Here is a 24,605-nt window from a genome sequence, read left to right as displayed (position 1 = left end):
GCTACTGTCTATAACTGTCAGGGTTCAGCCTATTGGCTACTGAAACTGTCAGGGTTCAGCCTATTGGCTACTGTCTGAAACTGTCAGGGTTCAGCCTATTGGCTACTGTCTGAAACTGTCAGGGTTCAGCCTATTGGCTACTGTCTAAAACTGTAAGGGTTCAGCCTATTGGCTACTGTCTATAACTGTCAGGGTTCAGTCTATTGGCTACTGTCTGAAACTGTCAGGGTTCAGCCTATTGGCTACTGTCTATAACTGTCAGGGTTCTACCCCTGGTGTATAGGGTCCAGCAACAGGGTTGTCTACCCCTGGTGTATAGGGTCCAGGAACAGGGTTGTCCACCCCTGGTGTATAGGGTCCAGGAACAGGGTTGTCCACCCCTGGTGTATAGGGTATGGGAACAGGGTTGTCTACCCCTGGTGTATAGGGTCCAGGAACAGGGTTGTCTAACCCTGGTGTATAGGGTCCAGGAACAGGGTCGTCTACCCCTGGTGTATAGGGTCCAGCAACAGGGTTGTCCACCCCTGGTGTATAGGGTCCAGGAACAGGGTTGTCCACCCCTGGTGTATAGGGTATGGGAACAGGGTTGTCTACCCCTGGTGTATAGGGTATGGGAACAGGGTTGTCTACCCCTGGTGTATAGGGTCCAGGAACAGGGTCGTCCACCCCTGGTGTATAGGGTATGGGAACAGGGTCGTCAACCCCTGGTGTATAGGGTCCAGGAACAGGGTCGTCTACCCCTGGTGTAAAGGGTCCAGGAACAGGGTTGTCTACCCCTGGTGTATAGGGTCCAGGAACAGGGTTGTCTACCCCTGGTGTAAAGGGTCCAGGAACAGGGTCGTCTACCCCTGGTGTAAAGGGTACGAGAACAGGGTTGTCTACCCCTGGTGTATAGGGTCCAGGAACAGGGTTGTCTACCCCTGGTGTATAGGGTCCAGGAACAGGGTCGTCTACCCCTGGTGTATAGGGTCCAGCAACAGGGTTGTCTACCCCTGGTGTATAGGGTCCAGCAACAGGGTTGTCCACCCCTGGTGTATAGGGTCCAGGAACAGGGTTGTCTACCCCTGGTGTATAGGGTCCAGGAACAGGGTTGTCTACCCCTGGTGTATAGGGTCCAGGAACAGGGTTGTCTACCCCTGGTGTATAGGGTATGGGAACAGGGTCGTCCACCCCTGGTGTAAAGGGTCCAGGAACAGGGTCGTCTACCCCTGGTGTATAGGGTCCAGGAACAGGGTTGTCTACCCCTGGTGTATAGGGTATGGGAACAGGGTTGTCTACCCCTGGTGTATAGGGTATGGGAACAGGGTCGTCTACCCCTGGTGTATAGGGTCCAGGAACAGGGTCGTCTACCCCTGGTGTAAAGGGTCCAGGAACAGGGTCGTCTACCCCTGGTGTATAGGGTATGGGAACAGGGTTGTCTACCCCTGGTGTATAGGGTCCAGGAACAGGGTCGTCTACCCCTGGTGTAAAGGGTACGAGAACAGGGTTGTCTACCCCTGGTGTATAGGGTCCAGGAACAGGGTTGTCTACCCCTGGTGTATAGGGTCCAGGAACAGGGTCGTCTACCCCTGGTGTATAGGGTATGGGAACAGGGTTGTCTACCCCTGGTGTATAGGGTCCGGGAACAGGGTTGTCTACCCCTGGTGTATAGGGTCCAGGAACAGGGTTGTCTACCCCTGGTGGAAAAGGTTTGGGAACAGGGTTGTCTACCCCTGGTGTATAGGGTCCGGGAACAGGGTCGTCTACCCCTGGTGTATAGGGTCCAGGAACAGGGTCGTCTACCCCTGGTGTATTGGTCAATTGGGACACCACCTCTGTCTCCACTTTACCAGCCTGCCAATAGACTGACCCCTCCCATTTTCTCCAGCCTCCCAATAGACTGACCCCTCCCATTCTCTCCAGCCTGCCAATAGACTGACCCCTCCCATTCTCTCCAGCCTGCCAATAGACTGACCCCTCCCATTCTCTCCTGTTCAATGTGTCCTGTCTTCTGCTAAGTGGTTTTCCTCAACGGAAAGAGGGGTGTGAATACTTTGGTGGTGTGAATACTGGGTGGTGTGAATACTGGGTGGTGTGAATACTGGGTGGTGTGAATACTGGGTGGTGGGTGGTGTGAATACTGGGTGGTGTGAATACTGGGTGGTGTGAATACTGGGTGGTGTGAATACTGGGTGGTATGAATACTGGGTGGTGTGAATACTGGGTGGATTCAGGAACACTGATCTATCCAACACTCAAGTGCAGAGGTTTTCAACTCCAGAGCCTGCTGATTTTCTGTTCTTCCTGATAAATAATTGCACCCATTAAATCAGTCCCCGATTTTAGAGGGGAAGAATGAAAGAAAAAAAAACGCAGTTGGACTGGCTTTGAGGTCCAGAGATGAATTTGAGGGCCCTAGTCGATCCACATGATGGTTGTTGAAGATGTGAACATGATGGATGTTGTGTTAATGTCTCTCTGTAGGACGGGACCATGCCAGAAGTCAGTAAGACCAAGCAGGAGAGTGCCTGGCTCTTCAGGCTATGGTACACCTTCGATCACAAGTATCCTTCTTAATATGTCGAACTCCTGCTATTGGTTGATCTGACCTTTCCACTATGCTGACTTGGAGGGAATTCTGTGGCTGTGGAGAGGTACTTGAGGGACAGATGCTGAAATTAACAATCTCATGTTTTCCATTCCTACCTCTCTCCCTCCTCTACCTCACTCTTTCTCTCACTCCCTTAATCCTCATTCCCTCCCTCTCTCACTCCCTTAATCCTCATTCCCTCCCTCTCTCACTCCCTTCCTCTCCTCCCACTCCCTCTCCCTCCCTTCCTCCCCTCCTTTCCTCCCCTCCCTCTCTCCCTCCCTTCCTCCCCTCCCTCTCTCCCTCCCTCCCTCCCTTCCTCCCCTCCCACTCCCTCTCCCTCCCTCCCTTCCTCCCCTCCCTCTCTCCCTCCCTCCCTCCCTTCCTCCCCTCCCACTCCCTCTCCCTCCCTCCCTTCCTCCCCTCCCACTCCCTCTCCCTCCCTTCCTCCCCTCCCTCTCTCCCTCCCTTCCTCCCCTCCCTCTCTCCCTCCCTCCCTCCCTTCCTCCCCACCCACTCCCTCTCCCTCCCTCCCTCCCTTCCTCCCCTCCCACTCCCTCTCCCTCCCTTCTTCCCCTCCCTCTCTCACTCCCTTAATCCTCATTCCCTCCCTCTCTCCCTCCCTTCCTCCCCTCCCTCTCTCACTCCCTTAATCCTCATTCCCTCCCTCTCTCCCTCCCTTCCTCCCTTCCTCCCCTCCCTTCCTCCCCTCCCACTCCCTCTCTCCCTCCCTTCCTCCCTCCCTCTCTCACTCCCTTCCTCCCCTCCCACTCCCTCTCCCTCCCTTCCTCCCCTCCCTCTCCCTCCCTTCCTCCCCTCCCTTCCCCACTCCCTCTCCCTCCCTTCCTCCCCTCCCTTCCTCCCCTTCCTTATCTATTTTTTACTTAACACTTATTTTTCTTAACTGAATTGTTGGTTAAGTGCTTGTAAGTCAGCATTTCACTGTAAGGTCTACACCTGCTGTAAAATTTGATTTTGACTTCCTTTATCCTCCCTGTCACACTCCCTTTGTCTTCAGAGTTTTGCGGCTGCTGTAAAAACCCTATGTCCCTGGATAGGAGACCAGTGGTGTGACGGCCGATTACAGAGAATAAAAACCTCTCTATGGCCAGGGCGTGACACGTGGGCTGTGCTAGCCACTATAGCCTTCAATACCCACTGAGACGGGCTAGCTGGGTAGCCTTCAATACCCTCTGAGACGGGCTAGCTGGGTAGCCTTCAATACCCACTCAGACGGGCTAGCTGGGTAGCCTTCAATACCCACTGAGACGGGCTAGCTGGGTAGCCTTCAATACCCACTCAGACGGGCTAGCTGGGTAGCCTTCAATACCCACTCAGACGGGCTAGCTGGGTAGCCTTCAATACCCACTGAGACGGGCTAGCTGGGTAGCCTTCAATACCCGCTGAGACGGGCTAGCTGGGTAGCCTTCAATACCCACTCAGACGGGCTAGCTGGGTAGCCTTCAATACCCACTCAGACGGGCTAGCTGGGTAGCCTTCAATACCCACTGAGACGGGCTAGCTGGGTAGCCTTCAATACCCGCTCAGACGGGCTAGCTGGGTAGCCTTCAATACCCGCTCAGACGGGCTAGCTGGGTAGCCTTCAATACCCGCTCAGACGGGCTAGCTGGGTAGCCTTCAATACCCGCTGAGACGGGCTAGCTGGGTAGCCTTCAATACCCGCTGAGACGGGCTAGCTGGGTAGCCTTCAATACCCGCTGAGACGGGCTAGCTGGGTAGCCTTCAATACCCGCTGAGACGGGCTAGCTGGGTAGCCTTCAATACCCGCTGAGACGGGCTAGCTGGGTAGCCTTCAATACCCGCTGAGACGGGCTAGCTGGGTAGCCTTCAATACCCGCTGAGACGGGCTAGCTAGAGACCCTTCCGTAACCGCTGAGACGGGCTAGCCAGATGCCTTTCCGTAACCGCTGAGACGGGCTAGCCAGATGCCCTTCCGTAACCGCTGAGACGGGCTAGCCAGATGCCCTTCCGTAACCGCTGAGACGGGCTAGCCAGATGCCCTTCCGTAACCGCTGAGACGGGCTAGCCAGATGCCCTTCCGTAACCGCTGAGACGGGCTAGCCAGATGCCCTTCCGTAACCGCTGAGACGGGCTAGCCAGATGCCCTTCCGTAACCGCTGAGACGGGCTAGCCAGATGCCCTCCCGCAACCGCTGAGACGGGCTAGCCAGATACCCTCCCGCAACCGCTGAGACGGGCTAGCCAGATACCCTCCCGCAACCGCTGAGACGGGCTAGCCAGATACCCTCCCGCAACCGCTGAGACGGGCTAGCCAGGCAGAATACTCCTCTCTACTCTACTACCCACACTGGGACAAGGTGTTTCCTTCTGTGAGAACAGAGCGGGTTTGTTCTCTTTCTTCCCATTCCACCCATCCTCCTCACCTACTCCCTCCTCCTCTCCTGCTCCCTCCTCCTCTCCTGCTCCCTCCTCCTCTCCTGCTCCATCCTCCTCTCCTGCTCCCTCCTCCTCTCCTGCTCCCTCCTCCTCTCCTGCTCCCTCCTCCTCACCTACTCCCTCCTCCTCACCTGCTCCCTCCTCCTCTCCTGCTCCCTCCTCCTCACCTGCTCCCTCCTCCTCTCCTGCTCCCTCCTCCTCACCTGCTCCCTCCTCCTCACCTGCTCCCTCCTCCTCTCCTGCTCCCTCCTCCTCACCTACTCCCTCCTCCTCACCTACTCCCTCCTCCTCACCTGCTCCCTCCTCCTCACCTGCTCCCTCCTCCTCTCCTGCTCCCTCCTCCTCACCTACTCCCTCCTCCTCTCCTGCTCCCTCCTCCACACCTGCTCCCTCCTCCTCTCCTGCTCCCTCCTCCTCCCCTGCTCCCTCCTCCTCTCCTGCTCCCTCCTCCTCTCCTGCTCCCTCCTCCTCACCTGCTCCCTCCTCCTCTCCTGCTCCCTCCTCCTCACCTACTCCCTCCTCCTCTCCTGCTCCCTCCTCCACACCTGCTCCCTCCTCCTCCCCTGCTCCCTCCTCCTCACCTTCTCCCTCGTCCTCACATGCTCCCTCCTCCTCTCCTGCTCCCTCCTCCTCCCCTGCTCCCTCCTCCTCACCTTCTCCCTCCTCCTCACCTGCTCCCTCCTCCTCACCTGCTCCCCCCTCCTCACCTTCTCCCTCCTCCTCTCCTGCTCCCTCCTCCTCACCTGCTCCCTCCTCCTCTCCTGCTTTCTCCTCCTCCCCTGCTCCCTCCTCCTCCCCTGCTCCCTCCTCCTCCCCTGCTCCCTCCTCCTCCCCTGCTCCCTCCTCCTCCCCTGCTCCCTCCTCCTCTCCTGCTCCCTCCTCCTCTCCTGCTCCCTCCTCCTCACCTGCTCCCTCCTCCTCACCTGCTCCCTCCTCCTCACCTGCTCCCTCCTCCTCTCCTGCTCCCTCCTCCTCTCCTGCTCCCTCCTCCTCCCCTCTAACCCAGTAGTTTAGCAGAAGGCCTTACCTACACAGCAACACACTCAGCCCTCGTTATGTTATGACATGTCAACATGAAAACTGATATTCTGACAATCCCACAAGACTTTTACACCTTCTCAGATGAATCTCGAGCTATTCCAGCAAATCACTGTGTTAAAGTTCTTTGGGTAATATGAGTATGGGAAGGTCTTTGTCTTCCTTAAGGGTATGCCAGCTACCTGAAGCCCATGTTGACCCACAGTGGTCCTCCTCTCACCACTACCCTGCCATCCTGCTGTGGTCCCCTGGCACGATGCTTCACCAGCCCTCAGGCCTACGAGGTGAGTACTGGACACTGCACACAGTGTATACAATCACAATCATACGCACACACGCATTCACAGACGCACCGCGCACACAAAAAAGAAACAACAAATGCATGTACAGTGTACCCCACCTAGTCTCATAATGTTTACATGGCCCTTGTGAAATCAACTTAGATATATTGAGTATGTAGAGTATTTGTTTATGTTAGCTGGGTGGGGAAGATGCTTTACTGTCAAAGAGGAACGAAGCAGAAATTTCACACGCTCTGGTTTCACATGTTATTACCATTACAACATCTACAGTGACTAATGAAATCAGCACCTGACTCATTCTCCTATTTGTTATGAAAAGATGAAATGCAGTTAGTTAACCAGCTCAGTGTGCAGGACAGCAGGTTGTCGGTCCTGCTGGCGGGTTGTCGGTCCTACTGGCGGGTTGTAGGTCCTACTGGCGGGTTGTCGGTCCTACTGGCGGGTTGTAGGTCCTACTGGCGGGTTGTCGGTCCTACTGGCGGGTTGTAGGTCTTACTGGCGGGTTGTCGGTCCTACTGGCGGGTTGTCGGTCCTACTGGCGGGTTGTCGGTCCTACTGGCGGGTTGTCGGTCCTGCTGGTCCTACCGGCGGGTTGTCGGTCCTACTGGCGGGTTGTCGGTCCTACTGGCGGGTTGTCGGTCCTACTGGTCCTACTGGCGGGTTGTCGGTCCTACTGGCGGGTTGTCAGTCCTACTGGCGGGTTGTCGGTCCTACTGGTCCTACTGGCGGGTTGTCGGTCCTACTGGCAGGTTGTCGGTCCTACTGGCAGGTTGTCGGTCCTACTGGCGGGTTGTAGGTCCTACTGGCGGGTTGTCGGTCCTACTGCCGGGTTGTCGGTCCTACTGGCGGGTTGTCGGTCCTACTGGCGGGTTGTCGGTCCTGCTGGTCCTACCGGCGGGTTGTCGGTCCTACTGGCGGGTTGTCGGTCCTACTGGCGGGTTGTCGGTCCTACTGGTCCTACTGACGGGTTGTTGGTCCTACTGGCGGGTTGTCGGTCCTACTGGCGGGTTGTAGGTCCTACTGGCGGGTTGTCGGTCCTACTGGCGGGTTGTCGGTCCTACTGGCGGGTTGTCGGTCCTGCTGGTCCTACCGGCGGGTTGTCGGTCCTACTGGCGGGTTGTCGGTCCTACTGGCGGGTTGTCGGTCCTACTGGTCCTACTGGCGGGTTGTCGGTCCTACTGGCGGGTTGTCGGTCCTACTGGTGGGTTGTCGGTCCTACTGGCGGGTTGTCGTTCCTACTGGCGGGTTGTCGGTCCTACTGGCGGGTTGTCGGTCCTGCTGGTCCTACTGGCGGGTTGTCGGTCCTACTGGCGGGTTGTCGGTCCTACTGGCGGGTTGTCGGTCCTACTGGTCCTACTGGCGGGTTGTCGGTCCTACTGGCGGGTTGTCAGTCCTACTGGCGGGTTGTCGGTCCTACTGGTCCTACTGGCGGGTTGTCGGTCCTACTGGCAGGTTGTAGGTCCTACTGGCGGGTTGTCGGTCCTACTGGCGGGTTGTAGGTCCTACTGGCGGGTTGTCGGTCCTACTGGCGGGTTGTCGGTCCTACTGGCGGGTTGTCGGTCCTACTGGCGGGTTGTCGGTCCTGCTGGTCCTACCGGCGGGTTGTCGGTCCTACTGGCGGGTTGTCGGTCCTACTGGTCCTACTGACGGGTTGTCGGTCCTACTGGTGGGTTGTCGGTCCTACTGGCGGGTTGTAGGTCCTACTGGCGGGTTGTCGGTCCTACTGGCGGGTTGTAGGTCCTACTGGCGGGTTGTCGGTCCTACTGGCGGGTTGTCGGTCCTACTGGCGGGTTGTCGGTCCTGCTGGTCCTACCGGCGGGTTGTCGGTCCTACTGGCGGGTTGTCGGTCCTACTGGCGGGTTGTCGGTCCTACTGGTCCTACTGGCGGGTTGTCGGTCCTACTGGCGGGTTGTCAGTCCTACTGGCGGGTTGTCGGTCCTACTGGCGGGTTGTCGGTCCTACTGGCGGGTTGTCGGTCCTACTGGCGGGTTGTCGGTCCTACTGGTCCTACCGGCGGGTTGTCGGTCCTACCGGCGGGTTGTCGGTCCTACTGGCGGGTTGTCGGTCCTACTGGTCCTACCGGCGGGTTGTCGGTCCTACTGGCGGGTTGTCGGTCCTACCGGCGGGTTGTCGGTCCTACCGGCGGGGTGGCGGTCCTACCGGCGGGTTGTCGGTCCTACTTACAGGTAGGACAGCAGGACAGCAGGCTAGCAGTCAGAGATGCATCCTTGCCTCAAGATGCCCCTGGCTCCATGGGGTGGCAGAGATGCAGGGATGTAAACTAGGTGACCTACGTGATTAGTGTAGATCCAATGAGGGGGCTGGATCACTACTGGCTGAAAGCGAACGAGTGATGCGCGATTGGAGCAATACTGGCTGTATCCAAGGCTCAGCCAATCGTTCACATAACAACAGAATGCAGCGCAGCACCTCGACTGAAGAGACAACCAACTGACTAGTTACAGCATCAGCGAGCGCTCTGGAAAGGCAGCTTTTTCAGTTACAATAGCGCATCCCCTGAACGATAACGAAGAGGTAGGTGAGAAGCCTGACCACGGAGACGAGGGTGAGAAGGTGATGAAGCGTACTTCATGAGCTGTAACCAAAAAAAAACAACTCACATTTGGAAAGTTTGAGGTGAGGGAGAAAGTGTGGTAGAACAAGTATTAGCATTGTTATGTATCTCGCTAGCTGGATAGAATTCTCCGTTAGGTAGCCAGATAAATGTTGAGCAACATTAGCCAACTTATCTGATCAAATAATTGAGTTTATGGTGTGAAAATGTGCTACTAAAGTCAGACCGCTAACGATAGCTAGCTAACGTTACAACATCAGATGAGCTAACGTTAGTAACCTAACCAATACGACTCCTTGACGTTGCTCAATTTATTTATTATTATAAAGTCTGTCGTGGTAACGAGCGTTCTCTTATAAAGGCTGTCATGGTAACGAGCGTTCTCTTATAAAGGCTGTCATGGTAACGAGCGTTCTATTGTAAAGGCTGTCATGGTAACGAGCGTTCTATTGTAAAGGCTGTCGTGGTAACGAGCGTTCTATTATAAAGGCTGTCATGGTAACGAGCGTTCTCTTATAAAGGCTGTCATGGTAACGAGCGTTCTATTGTAAAGGCTGTCATGGTAACGAGCGTTCTATTGTAAAGGCTGTCGTGGTAACGAGCGTTCTATTGTAAAGGCTGTCATAGTAACGAGCGTTCTATTGTAAAGGTTGTCGTGGTAACGAGCGTTCTATTGTAAAGGCTGTCGTGGTAACAAGCGTTCTATTATAAAGGCTGTCGTGGTAACAAGCGTTCTATTATAAAGGCTGTCGTGGTAACAAGCGTTCTCTTATAAAGGCTGTCATGGTAACGAGCGTTCTATTAAAAAGGCTGTCATGGTAACAAGCGTTCTCTTATAAAGGCTGTCATGGTAACAAGCGTTCTCTTATAAAGGCTGTCATGGTAACGAGCGTTCTATTATAAAGGCTGTCATGGTAACAAGCGTTCTATTGTAAAGGCTGTCATGGTAACAAGCGTTCTATTATAAAGGCTGTCATGGTAATGAGCGTTCTATTATAAAGGCTGTCATGGTAACGAGCGTTCTATTATAAAGGCTGTCATGGTAACGAGCGTTCTATTATAAAGGCTGTCATGGTAACAAGCGTTCTATTATAAAGGCTGTCATGGTAACGAGCGTTCTATTGTAAAGGCTGTCATGGTAACAAGCGTTCTATTATAAAGGCTGTCATGGTAACAAGCGTTCTCTTATAAAGGTTGTCATTGTAACGAGCGTTCTATTATAAAGGCTGTCATGGTAACAAGCGTTCTATTGTAAAGGCTGTCATGGTAACAAGCGTTCTATTATAAAGGCTGTCGTGGTAACAAGCGTTCTCTTATAAAGGCTGTCATGGTAACGAGCGTTCTATTGTAAAGGCTGTCGTGGTAACGAGCGTTCTATTGTAAAGGCTGTCATGGTAACGAGCGTTCTATTGTAAAGGCTGTCGTGGTAACGAGCGTTCTATTGTAAAGGCTGTCGTGGTAACAAGCGTTCTATTATAAAGGCTGTCGTGGTAACAAGCGTTCTATTATAAAGGCTGTCGTGGTAACAAGCGTTCTCTTATAAAGGCTGTCATGGTAACGAGCGTTCTATTATAAAGGCTGTCATGGTAACAAGCGTTCTCTTATAAAGGCTGTCATGGTAACAAGCGTTCTCTTATAAAGGCTGTCATGGTAACGAGCGTTCTATTATAAAGGCTGTCATGGTAACAAGCGTTCTATTGTAAAGGCTGTCATGGTAACAAGCGTTCTATTATAAAGGCTGTCATGGTAACGAGCGTTCTATTATAAAGGCTGTCATGGTAACGAGCGTTCTATTATAAAGGCTGTCATGGTAACGAGCGTTCTATTATAAAGGCTGTCATGGTAACAAGCGTTCTATTATAAAGGCTGTCATGGTAACGAGCGTTCTATTGTAAAGGCTGTCATGGTAACAAGCGTTCTATTATAAAGGCTGTCATGGTAACAAGCGTTCTCTTATAAAGGCTGTCATTGTAACGAGCGTTCTATTATAAAGGCTGTCATGGTAACAAGCGTTCTATTGTAAAGGCTGTCATGGTAACAAGCGTTCTATTGTAAAGGCTGTCATGGTAACAAGCGTTCTATTATAAAGGCTGTCGTGGTAACAAGCGTTCTATTATAAAGGCTGTCATGGTAACAAGCGTTCTCTTATAAAGGCTGTCATGGTAACAAGCGTTCTATTATAAAGGCTGTCATGGTAACAGGCGTTCTATTATAAAGGCTGTCGTGGTAACGAGCGTTCTATTGTAAAGGCTGTCATGGTAACGAGCGTTCTATTATAAAGGCTGTCATGGTAACAAGCGTTCTATTATAAAGGCTGTCATGGTAACGAGCGTTCTATTATAAAGGCTGTCATGGTAACGAGCGTTCTATTATAAAGGCTGTCATGGTAACGAGCGTTCTATTATAAAGGCTGTCATGGTAACGAGCGTTCTATTATAAAGGCTGTCATGGCTAACTGCAATATTAGTGGATTGTTTGAGTGACTTGAGTGTCATTTGCAGTAAAGTCAAGTAGAGTATCTCATTGCAGTAAAGTCTAGGCAACAAATAACATTGGGTTGCTTTCTTTACATGTTTTAGCTGTCAGTTAGGTTCACATGAACCACTTTTTATTTTACACACAGAGACTGATCATGTAGATCATATTCTGTAGATAGCTATTGCTCGCCTGAGGTAGAGTATCTCATGATAAGCTGTAGACCACACTATCTACCGAGAGAGTTTTCATCTATATTCTTCGTAGCTGTTTACATACCACCACAGACTGAGGTTGGCACTAAGACAGCACTCAATGAGCTGTATTCCGCCATAAGCAAACAGGAAGACGCTCATCCAGAGGCAGCGCTCCTAGTAGCCGGGGACGTTAATGCAAGGAAACTTAAATCCTTTTGACCAAATTTCTATCAGCATGTTTAATGTGCAATCAGAGGAAAAATAACTCTGGACCACCTTCTACTCCACACACAGAGATGCATACAAAGCTCTCCCTCGCCCTACATTTGGAAAATCTGACCATAATTCTATCCTGTTGATTCCTGTTTACAAGCTAAAATTAAAGCAGGAAGCACCAGTGATAAAAAAAAAAAAAAAAGTGGTCAGATTAACCTGTTAGGGCTAGGGGGCAGTTTTGACACGGCTGGATAAAAAACGTACCCGATTTAATCTGGTTACTACTCCTGCCCAGTAACTAGAATATGCATATAATTATTGGCTTTGGATAGAAAACACCCTAAAGTTTCTAAAACTGTTTGAATGGTGTCTGTGAGTATAACAGAACTCCTATGGCAGGCCAAAACCTGAGAAGATTTCAAGCAGGAAGTGGCCTGTCTGAGAAGTAGTGTTTCATCTTGGCTCTTTTTTTATTGAAGACTCAGGATCTGTGCAATAACGTGACACTTCCTACGTCTTCCATAGGGTCTCAGAGCCCGGGAAAACGTTGAACAATATCGAGGCAGGCTCTGGCTGAAACACTTTATCGCTTTTGGCAAGTGGCCACTCAGAGTACTATGGGCTTAGGCGCGTGCCCGCTTCGACCGAATGCTTTCTTTTCCTTTGTCTGTTTATCTAAACGCAGATTCCCGGTCGGAATATTATCGCTTTTTTATGAGAAAAATGGCATAAAAATTGATTTTAAACAGTGGTTGACATGCTTCGAAGTACGGTAATGGAATATTTAGAATTCTTTTGTCACGAATTGCGCCATGCTCGTCACCCTTATTTAGCCTTTAGGATAGTGTCTAGAACGCACGAACAAAACGCCGCTGTTTGGATATAACGATGGATTATTTTGGACCAAACCAACATTTGTTATTGAAGTAGAAGTCCTGGGAGTGCATTCTGATGAAGACAACAAAGGTAATAACATTTTTTTATAGTAAATCTGACTTTGATGAGTGCTAAACCTGCTGGGTGTCTAAATAGCTAGCCCTGTGATGCCGGGCTATCTACTGAGAATATTGCAAAATGTGCTTTCACCGAAAAGCTATTTTAAAATCGGACATATCGAGTGCATAGAGGAGTTCTGTATCTATAATTCTTAAAATAATTGTTATGCTTTTTGTGAACGTTTATCGTGAGTAATTTAGTAAATTCACCGGCAGTGTTCGGTGGGAATGCTAGTCACATGCTAGTCACATGCTAATGTAAAAAGCTGGTTTTTGATATAAATATGAACTTGATTGAACAAAACATGCATGTATTGTATAACATAATGTCCTAGGGTTGTCATCTGATGAAGATCATCAAAGGTTAGTGCTACATTTAGCTGTGGTTTGGGTTTATGTGACATTATATGCTAGCTTGAAAAATGGGTGTCTGATTATTTCTGGCTCGGTACTCTGCTGACATAATCTAATGTTTTGCTTTCGTTGTAAAGCCTTTTTGAAATCGGACAGTGTGGTTAGATTAACGAGAGTCTTATCTTTAAAATGGTGTAAAATAGTCATATTTTTGAAAAATTGAAGTAATATCATATCTAAGGTATTTGAATAACGCGCCACAGGATTCAACTGGCTGTTGAGTAGGTGGGACGCAAGCGTCCCACCTAGCCCATAGAGGATAAGCAGATGCTAAACTAAAGGACTGTTTTGCTATCATAGACTGGAATATGTTCCGGGATTCCTCCAATGGCATTAAGGAGTACACCACATCAGTCATTGGCTTCATCAATAAGTTCATTGATGACGTCATCCCCACAGTGACCACAGTGCTTTTCATTCATACATACCCCAACCAGAAGCCATGGATTACAGGCAACATCTGCACTGAGCTAAAGGGTAGAGCTGCCGCTTTCAAGGAGTGGGACTCTAACCGGGAAGCTTATAAGAAATCCCGCTATGCCCTCCGACGAAACATCAAACAGGCAAAGCATCAATACAGGACTAAGATCGAATCGTACTACACCGCCTCTGACGCTCGTCGGATGTGGCAGGGCTTGCAAACCATTACAGACTACAAAGGGAAGCACAGCCGAGAGCCTATCAGACGAGCCTACCAGACGAGCTAAACTACTTCGATGCTCGCTTCGAGGCAAATAACACTGAAACATGCATGAGAGCACCAGCTGTACCGGAAGACTGTGTGATCACGCTCTCCGCAGCCGATGTGAGCAAGACCTTTAAACAGGTCAACATTCACAAGGCCGCAGGGCCAGACGGATAAACAGGACGTGTACTCTGAGCATGCGCTGACCAACTGGCAAGTGTCTTCACCGACATTTTCAACCAATCCCTGTCTGAGTCTGTAATACCTACATGTTTCAAGCAGACCACCATAGTGCCTGTGCCCAAGAACACTAAGGTAACCTGCCTAAATGACTACCAACCCGTAGCACTCACGTCCGTAGCCATGAAGTGCTTTGAAAGGCTGGTCATGGCTCACATCAACACCATCCCAGAAACCCTAGACACACTCCAATTCGCATACCGCGTCAACAGATCCACAGATGATGCAATCTCTATTGCACTCCACACTGCCCTTTCCCACCTGCCCTTTCTCACCTGGACAAAAGGAACACCTATGTGAGAATGCTATTCATTAACTACAGCTCAGCGTTCAACACCATAGTGCCCTCAAAAGCTCATCACGAAGCTAAGGTCCCTGGAACTAAACACCTCCCTCTGCAACTGGATCCTGGACTTCCTGACGGGCCGCCCCCAGATGATAAGGGTAGGTAACAACACATTCACCACGCTGATCCTCAACACAGGGGCTCCTCAGGGGTGCGTGCTCAGTCCCCTCCTGTACTCCCTGTTCACTCATGACTGTATGGCCAGGCACGACTCCAACACCATCATTAGTTCTCTCACGTCACCCCGCTCCTCCGCTCTCTCCACTGGCTTCCAGTTGAAGCTCGCATCTGCTACAAGACCATGGTGCTTGCCTACGGAGCTGTGAGGGGAACGGCACCTCCGTACCTTCAGGCTCTGATCAGGCCCTATACCCAAACAAGGGCACTGCGTTCATCCACCTCTGGCCTGCTGGCCCCCCTACCTCTGAGGAAGCACAGTTCCCGCTCAGCCCAGTCAAAACTGTTCGCTGCTCTGGCACCCCAATGGTGGTACAAGCTCCCTCACGACGCCAGGACAGCGGAGTCAATCACCACCTTCCGGAGACACCTGAAACCCCACCTCTTTAAGGAATACCTAGGATAGGATAAAGTAATCCTTCTAACCCCCCCCCCTAAAAAAAGATATAGATGTACTATTGTGAAGTGGTTGTTCCACTGGATATCATAAGGTGAATGCACCAATTTGTAAGTCGCTCTGGATAAGAGCGTCTGCTCAATGACGTAAATGTAAATTAAATTTGTTGACGACACAACAGTGGTAGGCCTGATCACCGACAATGATGAGACAGCCTTTAGGGAGGAGGTCAGAGACGACAACAACCTCTCCCTCAACGTGATCAAGACAAAGGAGATGATTGTGGACTACAGGAAAAAGAGGACCGAGCACGCCCCCATTCTCATCGACGGGGCTGAAGTGGAGCAGGTTGGGAGCTTCAAGTTCCTTGGTGTCCACATCACCAACAAACTATCAGTTTGTCCAGGCACACCAAGACACACGTGAAAAGGGCACAACATTATTATTATTATTATTATTATAATTATTATTATTATTATTATTATTATTCCCCCTCAGGAGACTGAAAAGATTTGGCATGGGTCCTCAGATCCTCAAAAGGTTCTACAGCTGCACCATCGACAGCATCGGTACCCCCCTGTATATAGCCTCCACATTGACTCTGTACCGGTACCCCCTGTATATAGCCTCCACATTGACTCTGTACCGGTACCCCCTGTATATAGCCTCCACATTGACTCTGTACCGGTACCCCCTGTATATAGCCTCCACATTGACTCTGTACCAGTACCCCCTGTATATAGCCTCCACATTGACTCTGTACCGGTACCCCCTGTATATAGCCTCCACATTGACTCTGTACTGGTACCCCCTGTATATAGCCTCCACATTGACTCTGTACCGGTCCCCCATGTATATAGCCTCCACATTGACTCTGTACCAGTACCCCCTGTATATAGCCTCCACATTGACTCTGTACCGGTACCCCCTGTATATAGCCTCCACATTGACTCTGTACCGGTCCCCCATGTATATAGCCTCCACATTGACTCTGTACCGGTACCCCCTGTATATAGCCTCCACATTGACTCTGTACCAGTACCCCCTGTATATAGCCTCCACATTGACTCTGTACCGGTACCCCCTGTATATAGCCTCCACATTGACTCTGTACCGGTACCCCCATGTATATAGCCTCCACATTGACTCTGTACCGATACCCCCTGTATACAGCCTCCACATTGACTCTGTACCGGTACCCCCTGTATATAGCCTCCACATTGACTCTGTACCGGTACCCCCATGTATATAGCCTCCACATTGACTCTGTACCGATACCCCCTGTATACAGCCTCCACATTGACTCTGTATCGGTACCCCCTGTATATAGCCTCCACATTGACTTTGTACCGTAACACCCTGTATATAGCCTCCACATTGACTCTGTACCGTAACACCCTGTATATAGCCTCCACATTGACTCTGTACCGTAACACCCTGTATATAGCCTCCACATTGACTCTGTACCGTAACACCCTGTATATAGCCTCCACATTGACTCTGTACCGTAACACCCTGTATATAGCCTCCACATTGACTCTGTACCGTAACACCCTGTATATAGCCTCCACATTGACTCTGTACCGTAACACCCTGTATATAGCCTCCACATTGACTCTGTACCGTAACACCCTGTATATAGCCTCCACATTGACTCTGTACCGGTACCCCCTGTATATAGCCTCCACATTGACTCTGTACCGTAACACCCTGTATATAGCCTCCACATTGACTCTGTACCGTAACACCCTGTATATAGTCTCGCTATTGTTATTTTATTGCTGCTCTTTAACTACTTGTTACTTTTATTTATGTTTCTTATTCATATTTTTTTAACTGCATTGTTGGTGCTGCATCAGATGACCTGGCCTCCACAATCACCTGACCTCAACCCAATTAAGATGGTTTGGGATGAGTTGGACCGCAGAGTGAAGGAAAAGCAGCCAACAAGTGCTAAGCATATGTGGGAACTCCTTCAAGACTGTTGGAAAAGCATTCCAGGTGAAGCTGGTTGAGAGAATCCCAAGAGTGTGCAAGCAGTCATCAAGGCAAAGGGTGACGACTTTGAAGAATCTCAAATATAAAACACTTTTGGTTACGACATGATTCCATATGTGTTATTTCATAGTTTTGATGTCTTCAGTAATACTAGTATCACCATAACAACAGGTAGAAAGGTTGATAAATAGTATCACCATAACAACAACAGGTAGAAAGGTTGATAAATAGTATCACCATAACAACAACAGGTAGAAAGGTTGATAAATAGTGTCACCATAACAACAACAGGTAGAAAGGTTGATAAATAGTGTCACCATAACAACAACAGGTAGAAAGGTTGATAAATAGCATCACCATAACAACAACAGGTAGAAAGGTTGATAAATCGCATCACCAACAGGTAGAAAGGTTGATAAATACACTGCTCAAAAAAATAAAGGGAACACTTAAACAGCACAGTGTAACTCCAAGTCAATCACACTTCTGTGAAATCAAACTGTCCACTTAGGAAGCAACACTGATTGACAATACATTTCACATGCTGTTGTGCAAATGGAATAGACAACAGGTGGAAATTATAGGCAATTAGCAAGACACCCCCAATAAAGGAGTGGTTCTGCAGGTGGGGACCACAGACCACTTCTCAGTTCCTATGCTTCCTGGCTGATGTTTTGGTCACTTTTGAATGCTGGCGGTGCTTTCACTCTAGTGGTAGCATGAGACGGAGTCTACAACCCACACAAGTGGCTCAGGTAGTGCAGCTCATCCAGGATGGCACATCAATGCGAGCTGTGGCAAGAAGGTTTGCTGTGTCTGTCAGCGTAGTGTCCAGAGCATGGAGGCGCTACCAGGAGACAGGCCAGTACATCAGGAGACGTGGAGGAGGCCGTAGGAGGGCAACAACCCAGCAGCAGGACCGCTACCTCCGCCTTTGTGCAAGGAGGAGCAGGAGGAGCACTGCCAGAGCCCTGCAAAATGACCTCCAGCAGGCCACAAATGTGCATGTGTCTGCTCAAACGCTTACAGCCCAACACCGTGCTGGACGTTTGGCATTTGCCAGAGAACACCAAGAATGGCAAATTCGCCACTGGCGCCCTGTGCTCTTCACAGATGAAAGCAGCTTCACACTAAGCACATGTGACAGTCTGGAGACGCCGTGGAGAACGTTCTGCTGCCTGCAACATCCTCCAGCATGACCGGTTTGGCGGTGGGTCAGTCATGGTGTGGGGTGGCATTTCTTTGGGGGGCCGCACAGCCCTCCATGTGCTCGCCAGAGGTAGCCTGACTGCCATTAGGTACCGCGATGAGATGAGAAAGGTTGATAAATAGTATCACCATAACAACAACAGGTAGAAAGGTTGATAAATAGCATCACCATAACAACAACAGGCAGACCGGTTGATAAATAGCATCACCATAACAACAACAGGCAGACCGGTTGATAAATAGCTTTAGTATCCATCAGTCCTCTAGTGTTCTGGCTCCTCGCTGCTGTAGGAAAATAAATATCTGAACTGATTTGAAAGTAAGGGGATATCAGGGAACAAATGCTGCGGTCAAGGCTAGGACGATGCCAGCGAGGGGAGTTTAGTGAGGTGTTCAACAGAACATACCCCGTCCTCGGACCCAGAGCCTAATGCTTCCATCTTAAATACTTCTTTATGAGTTTTAGTTAGGAAAAAACTATTTCTCTGCAGAAGCGACAGTTACAGGGATGGTAAAAACGGCTTGATTGCCTTAGTAATATCAGGGAAACTGGGCAGAAGGGAGTGATGCTTCGAATACAGCAGTTCTGTAACATTGAGCCTCATTCTCCTTAATTGCCAGCCTCAACATGTTATGGAAAGAGAGAAACTGTATAGGAATCTCTGGGGACAGGCTATCTGGATACTGGACAGACGAATTGGCAGACGCAAACAGATTATCTTCTTTAGCTGACAACCGTTCATGAAGGTTCAAACAAAAAAAAGCAGTTTGAGATTTTCTTCATATTGGTGAACCGGTGTTTGAGTTGTGGTGGTTGGAATATCAACAGATCCTTATCGCTGGAATATCAACAGATCCTTATCGCTGGAATATGTCGGCATCATTCAACAGATCCTTATCGCTGGAATATGTCGGCATCATTCAACAGATCCTTATCGCTGGAATATGTCGGCATCATTCAACAGATCATTATCTCTGGTATATCAACAGTCCCTTATCTCTGGTATATCTCTGGTATATCAACAGATCCTTATTTCTGGTATCATTCAACAGATCCTTATCTCTGGTATATGTCGGCATCATTCAACAGATCCTTATCTCTGGTATATCAATAGTCCCTTATCTCTGGTATATCAACAGATCCTTATCTCTGGTATATCAACAGTCCCTTATCTCTGGTATATCTCTGGTATATCAACAGATCCTTATCTCTGGTATATCAACAGTCCCTTATCTCTGGTATATCTCTGGTATATCAACAGTCCCTTATCTCTGGTATATCAACAGTCCCTTATCTCTGGTATATCAACAGTCCCTTATCTCTGGTATATCAACAGTCCCTTATCTCTGGTATATCTCTGGTATATCAACAGTCCCTTATCTCTGGTATATCTCGGCATCATTCAAGACTAAAGCCGTTTTTCGGTTGATAAGTTTTATTGGCGGGAGGTCGGGATAATGTAGTTACGAGCACAAACTACCACATCTGTCATTTTAGTAGGCCTACCAATAAACATTCACCTAGTAGGCCTACCAATAAACATTCACCTAGTAGGCCTACCAATAAACATTCACCTAATAGACCTACCAATAAACATTCACCTAGTAGGCCTACCAATAAACATTCACCTAGTAGACCTACCAATAAACATTCATCTAGTAGGCCTACCAATAAACATTCACCTAGTAGGCCTACCAATAAACATTCATCTAGTAGGCCTACCAATAAACATTCATCTAGTAGCCCGACAGCCTAGTAGGCCTACCAATAAACATTCATCTAGTGGCCCGACAGCCCAGTAGGCCTACCAATAAACATTCATCTAGTGGCCCGACAGCCCAGTAGGCCTACCAATAAACATTCATCTAGTGGCCCGACAGCCCAGTAGGCCTACCAATAAACATTCATCTAGTGGCCCGACAGCCTAGTAGGCCTACCAATAAACATTAATCTAGTGGCCCGACAGCCCAGTAGGCCTACCAATAAACATTCATCTAGTGGCCCGACAGCCCAGTAGGCCTACCAATAAACATTAATCTACAGTGGCCCGACAGCCCAGTAGGCCTACCAATAAACATTCATCTAGTGGCCCGACGGCCTAGTAGGCCTACCAATAAACATTCATCTAGTGGCCCGACAGCCTAGTAGGCCTACCAATAAACATTAATCTAAAGTGGCCCGACGGCCTAGTAGGTCTACCAATAAACATTCACCTAGTGGCCCGACGGCCTACCAATAAACATTCATCTAGTGGCCCGACGGCCTACCAATAAACATTCATCTAAAGTGGCCCGACGGCCCAGTAGGCCTACCAATAAACATTCATCTAGTGGCCCGACAGCCTAGTAGACCTACCAATAAACATTCATCTAGTGGCCCGACAGCCTACCAATAAACATTCATCTAGTGGCCCGACAGCCTAGTAGGCCTACCAATAAACATTCATCTAGTGGCCGACAGCCTAGTAGGCCTACCAATAAACATTCATCTTGTGGCCCGACAGCCCACCAATAAACATTCATCTAGTGGCCCGACAGCCTAGTAGGCCTACCAATAAACATTAATCTAGTGGCCCGACAGCCTACCAATAAACATTCATCTAGTGGCCTGACAGCCTAGTAGGCCTACCAATAAACATTCATCTAGTGGCCCGACGGCCTAGTAGGCCTACCAATAAACATTCATCTAGTGGTCCGGCGGCCTAGTAGGCCTACCAATAAACATTCATCTAGTGGCCCGACAGCCTAGTAGGCCTACCAATAAACATTCATCTAGTGGCCCGACAGCCTACCAATAAACATTAATCTAGTGGCCCGACAGCCTACCAATAAATATTCATCTAGTGGCCCGACGGCCTAGTAGGCCTACCAATAAACATTCATCTAGTGGTCCGGCGGCCTAGTAGGCCTACCAATAAACATTCATCTAGTGGCCCGACAGCTTACCAATAAACATTCATCTAGTGGCCCGACAGCCTAGTAGGCCTACCAATAAACATTCATCTAGTGGCCCGACAGCCTACCAATAAACATTCATCTAGTGGCCCGACAGCCTAGTAGGCCTACCAATAAACATTCATCTAGTGGCCGACAGCCTAGTAGGCCTACCAATAAACATTCATCTAGTGGCCCGACAGCCCAGTAGGCCTACCAATAAACATTCATCTAGTGGCCCGACAGCCTAGTAGACCTACCAATAAACATTCATCTAGTGGCCCGACAGCCTACCAATAAACATTCATCTAGTGGCCCGACAGCCTAGTAGGCCTACCAATAAACATTCATCTAGTGGCCGACAGCCTAGTAGGCCTACCAATAAACATTCATCTTGTGGCCCGACAGCCCACCAATAAACATTCATCTAGTGGCCCGACAGCCTAGTAGGCCTACCAATAAACATTAATCTAGTGGCCCGACAGCCTACCAATAAACATTCATCTAGTGGCCTGACAGCCTAGTAAGCCTACCAATAAACATTCATCTAGTGGCCCGACGGCCTAGTAGGCCTACCAATAAACATTCATCTAGTGGCCCGACAGCCTAGTAGGCCTACCAATAAACATTCATCTAGTGGCCCGACAGCCTAGTAGGTCTACCAATAAACATTAATCTAGTGGCCCGACAGCCCAGTAGGCCTACCAATAAACATTCATCTAGTGGCCCGACAGCCCAGTAGGCCTACCAATAAACATTCATCTAGTGGCCCGACAGCCTACCAATAAACATTCATCTAGTGGCCCGACAGCCTAGTAGGCCTACCAATAAACAGTCATCTAGTGGCCCGACAGCCCACCAATAAACATTCATCTAGTAGCCCGACAGCCAAGTAGGCCTACCAATAAACATTAATCTAGTGGCCGACAGCCCACCAATAAACATTAATCTAGTGGCCCGACAGCCTACCAATAAACATTCATCTAGTGGCCTGACAGCCTAGTAGGCCTACCAATAAACATTCATCTAGTGGCCCGACGGCCTAGTAGGCCTACCAATAAACATTCATCTAGTGGTCCGGCGGCCTAGTAGGCCTACCAATAAACATTCATCTAGTGGCCCGACAGCCTAGTAGGCCTACCAATAAACATTCATCTAGTGGCCCGACAGCCTAGTAGGCCTACCAATAAACATTCATCTAGTGGCCCGACAGCCCAGTAGGCCTACCAATAAACATTCATCTAGTAGCCCGACAGCCCAGTAGGCTCTACCAATAAACATTCATCTAGTGGCCCGACGACCTAGTAGGCCTACCAATAAACATTCATCTAGTGGCCCGACAGCCTAGTAGGCCTACCAATAAACATTCATCTAGTGGCCCGACAGCCTACCTATAAACATTCATCTAGTGGCCTGACAGCCTACCAATAAACATTCATCTAGTGGCCCGACAGCCTACCAATAAACATTCATCTAGTGGCCCGACGGCCTAGTAGGCCTACCAATAAACATTCACCTAGTGGCCCGACCGCCTACCAATAAACATTCATCTAGTGGCCCGACGGCCTACCAATAAACATTCATCTGAAGTGGCCCGACGGCCCAGTAGGCCTACCAATAAACATTCATCTAGTGGCCCGACAGCCTAGTAGGACTACCAATAAACATTCATCTAGTGGCCCGACAGCCTAGTAGGCCTACCAATAAACATTCATCTAGTGGCCCGACAGCCTAGTAGACCTACCAATAAACATTCATCTAGTGGCCCGACAGCCTACCAATAAACATTCATCTAGTGGCCCGACAGCCTAGTAGGCCTACCAATAAACATTCATCTAGTGGCCCGACAGCCTACCAATAAACATTCATCTAGTGGCCCGACAGCCTAGTAGGCCTACCAATAAACATTCATCTAGTGGCCGACAGCCTAGTAGGCCTACCAATAAACATTCATCTAGTGGCCCGACAGCCCAGTAGGCCTACCAATAAACATTCATCTAGTGGCCCGACAGCCTAGTAGGCCTACCAATAAACATTCATCTAGTGGCCCGACAGCCCAGTAGTCCTACCAATAAACATTCATCTAGTGGCCCGACAGCCCAGTAGGCCTACCAATAAACATTCATCTAGTGGCCCGACAGCCTAGTAGGCCTACCAATAAACATTCATCTAGTGGCCCGACAGCCCAGTAGGCCTACCAATAAACATTAATCTACTGGCCCGACAGCCTACCAATAAACATTCATCTAGTGGCCCGACAGCCTAGTAGGCCTACCAATAAACATTCATCTAGTGGCCCGACAGCCTACCAATAAACATTAATCTAGTGGCCCGACAGCCTACCAATAAACATTCATCTAGTGGCCCGACGGCCTAGTAGGCCTACCAATAAACATTCATCTAGTGGTCCGGCGGCCTAGTAGGCCTACCAATAAACATTCATCTAGTGGCCCGACAGCCTAGTAGGCCTACCAATAAACATTAATCTAGTGGCCCGACAGCCTACTAGGCCTACCAATAAACATTCATCTAGTGGCCCGACAGCCTACCAATAAACATTAATCTAGTGGCCCGACAGCCTACCAATAAACATTCATCTAGTGGCCCGACGGCCTAGTAGGCCTACCAATAAACATTCATCTAGTGGTCCGGCGGCCTAGTAGGCCTACCAATAAACATTCATCTAGTGGCCCGACAGCCTAGTAGGCCTACCAATAAACATTAATCTAGTGGCCCGACAGCCTACTAGGTCTACCAATAAACATTCATCTAGTGGCCCGACAGCCCAGTAGGCCTACCAATAAACATTCATCTAGTGGCCCGACAGCCTACCAATAAACATTCATCTAGTGGCCCGACAGCCTAGTAGGCCTACCAATAAACAGTCATCTAGTGGCCCGACAGCCCACCAATAAACATTCATCTAGTAGCCCGACAGCCTAGTAGGCCTACCAATAAACATTCATCTAGTGGCCGACAGCCCACCAATAAACATTCATCTAGTGGCCCGACAGCCTAGTAGGCCTACCAATAAACATTCATCTAGTGGCCCGACGACCTAGTAGGCCTACCAATAAACATTAATCTAGTGGCCCGACAGCCTAGTAGGCCTACCAATAAACATTCATCTAGTGGCCGACAGCCTAGTAGGCCTACCAATAAACATTCATCTAGTGGCCCGACAGCCCAGTAGGCCTACCAATAAACATTCATCTAGTGGCCCGACAGCCTATTAGGCCTACCAATAAACATTCATCTAGTGGCCCGACAGCCCAGTAGGCCTACCAATAAACATTCATCTAGTGGCCCGACGACCTAGTATGCCTACCAATAAACATTCATCTAGTGGCCCGACAGCCTAGTAGGCCTACCAATAAACATTCATCTAGTGGCCCGACAGCCCAGTAGGTCTACCAATAAA

At 49.6% G+C, this 24,605-nt stretch overlaps 1 protein-coding gene across 1 annotated transcript in view; it reads left to right on the top strand.

Annotated features, from left to right (window-relative positions):
- Nucleotides 1-24,605, top strand: part of slc9a7 (solute carrier family 9 member 7) — a 142,323-nt gene that overhangs the window by 105,194 nt on the left and 12,524 nt on the right. The window contains exons 14-15 of the mRNA XM_045697509.1: nucleotides 2,464-2,543; nucleotides 6,203-6,308. Coding sequence (XP_045553465.1) covers nucleotides 2,464-2,543; nucleotides 6,203-6,308 — 186 coding nt within the window. The remainder of the gene's footprint in view (nucleotides 1-2,463; nucleotides 2,544-6,202; nucleotides 6,309-24,605) is intronic.

The sequence above is a fragment of the Salmo salar genome, chromosome ssa16, assembly GCF_905237065.1.
Source record: "Salmo salar chromosome ssa16, Ssal_v3.1, whole genome shotgun sequence".
NCBI lineage: Eukaryota > Metazoa > Chordata > Actinopteri > Salmoniformes > Salmonidae > Salmo > Salmo salar.
The sequence above is the reverse complement of the archived record's forward strand: the minus strand, read 5'-3'. Positions and strand labels throughout refer to the sequence as shown.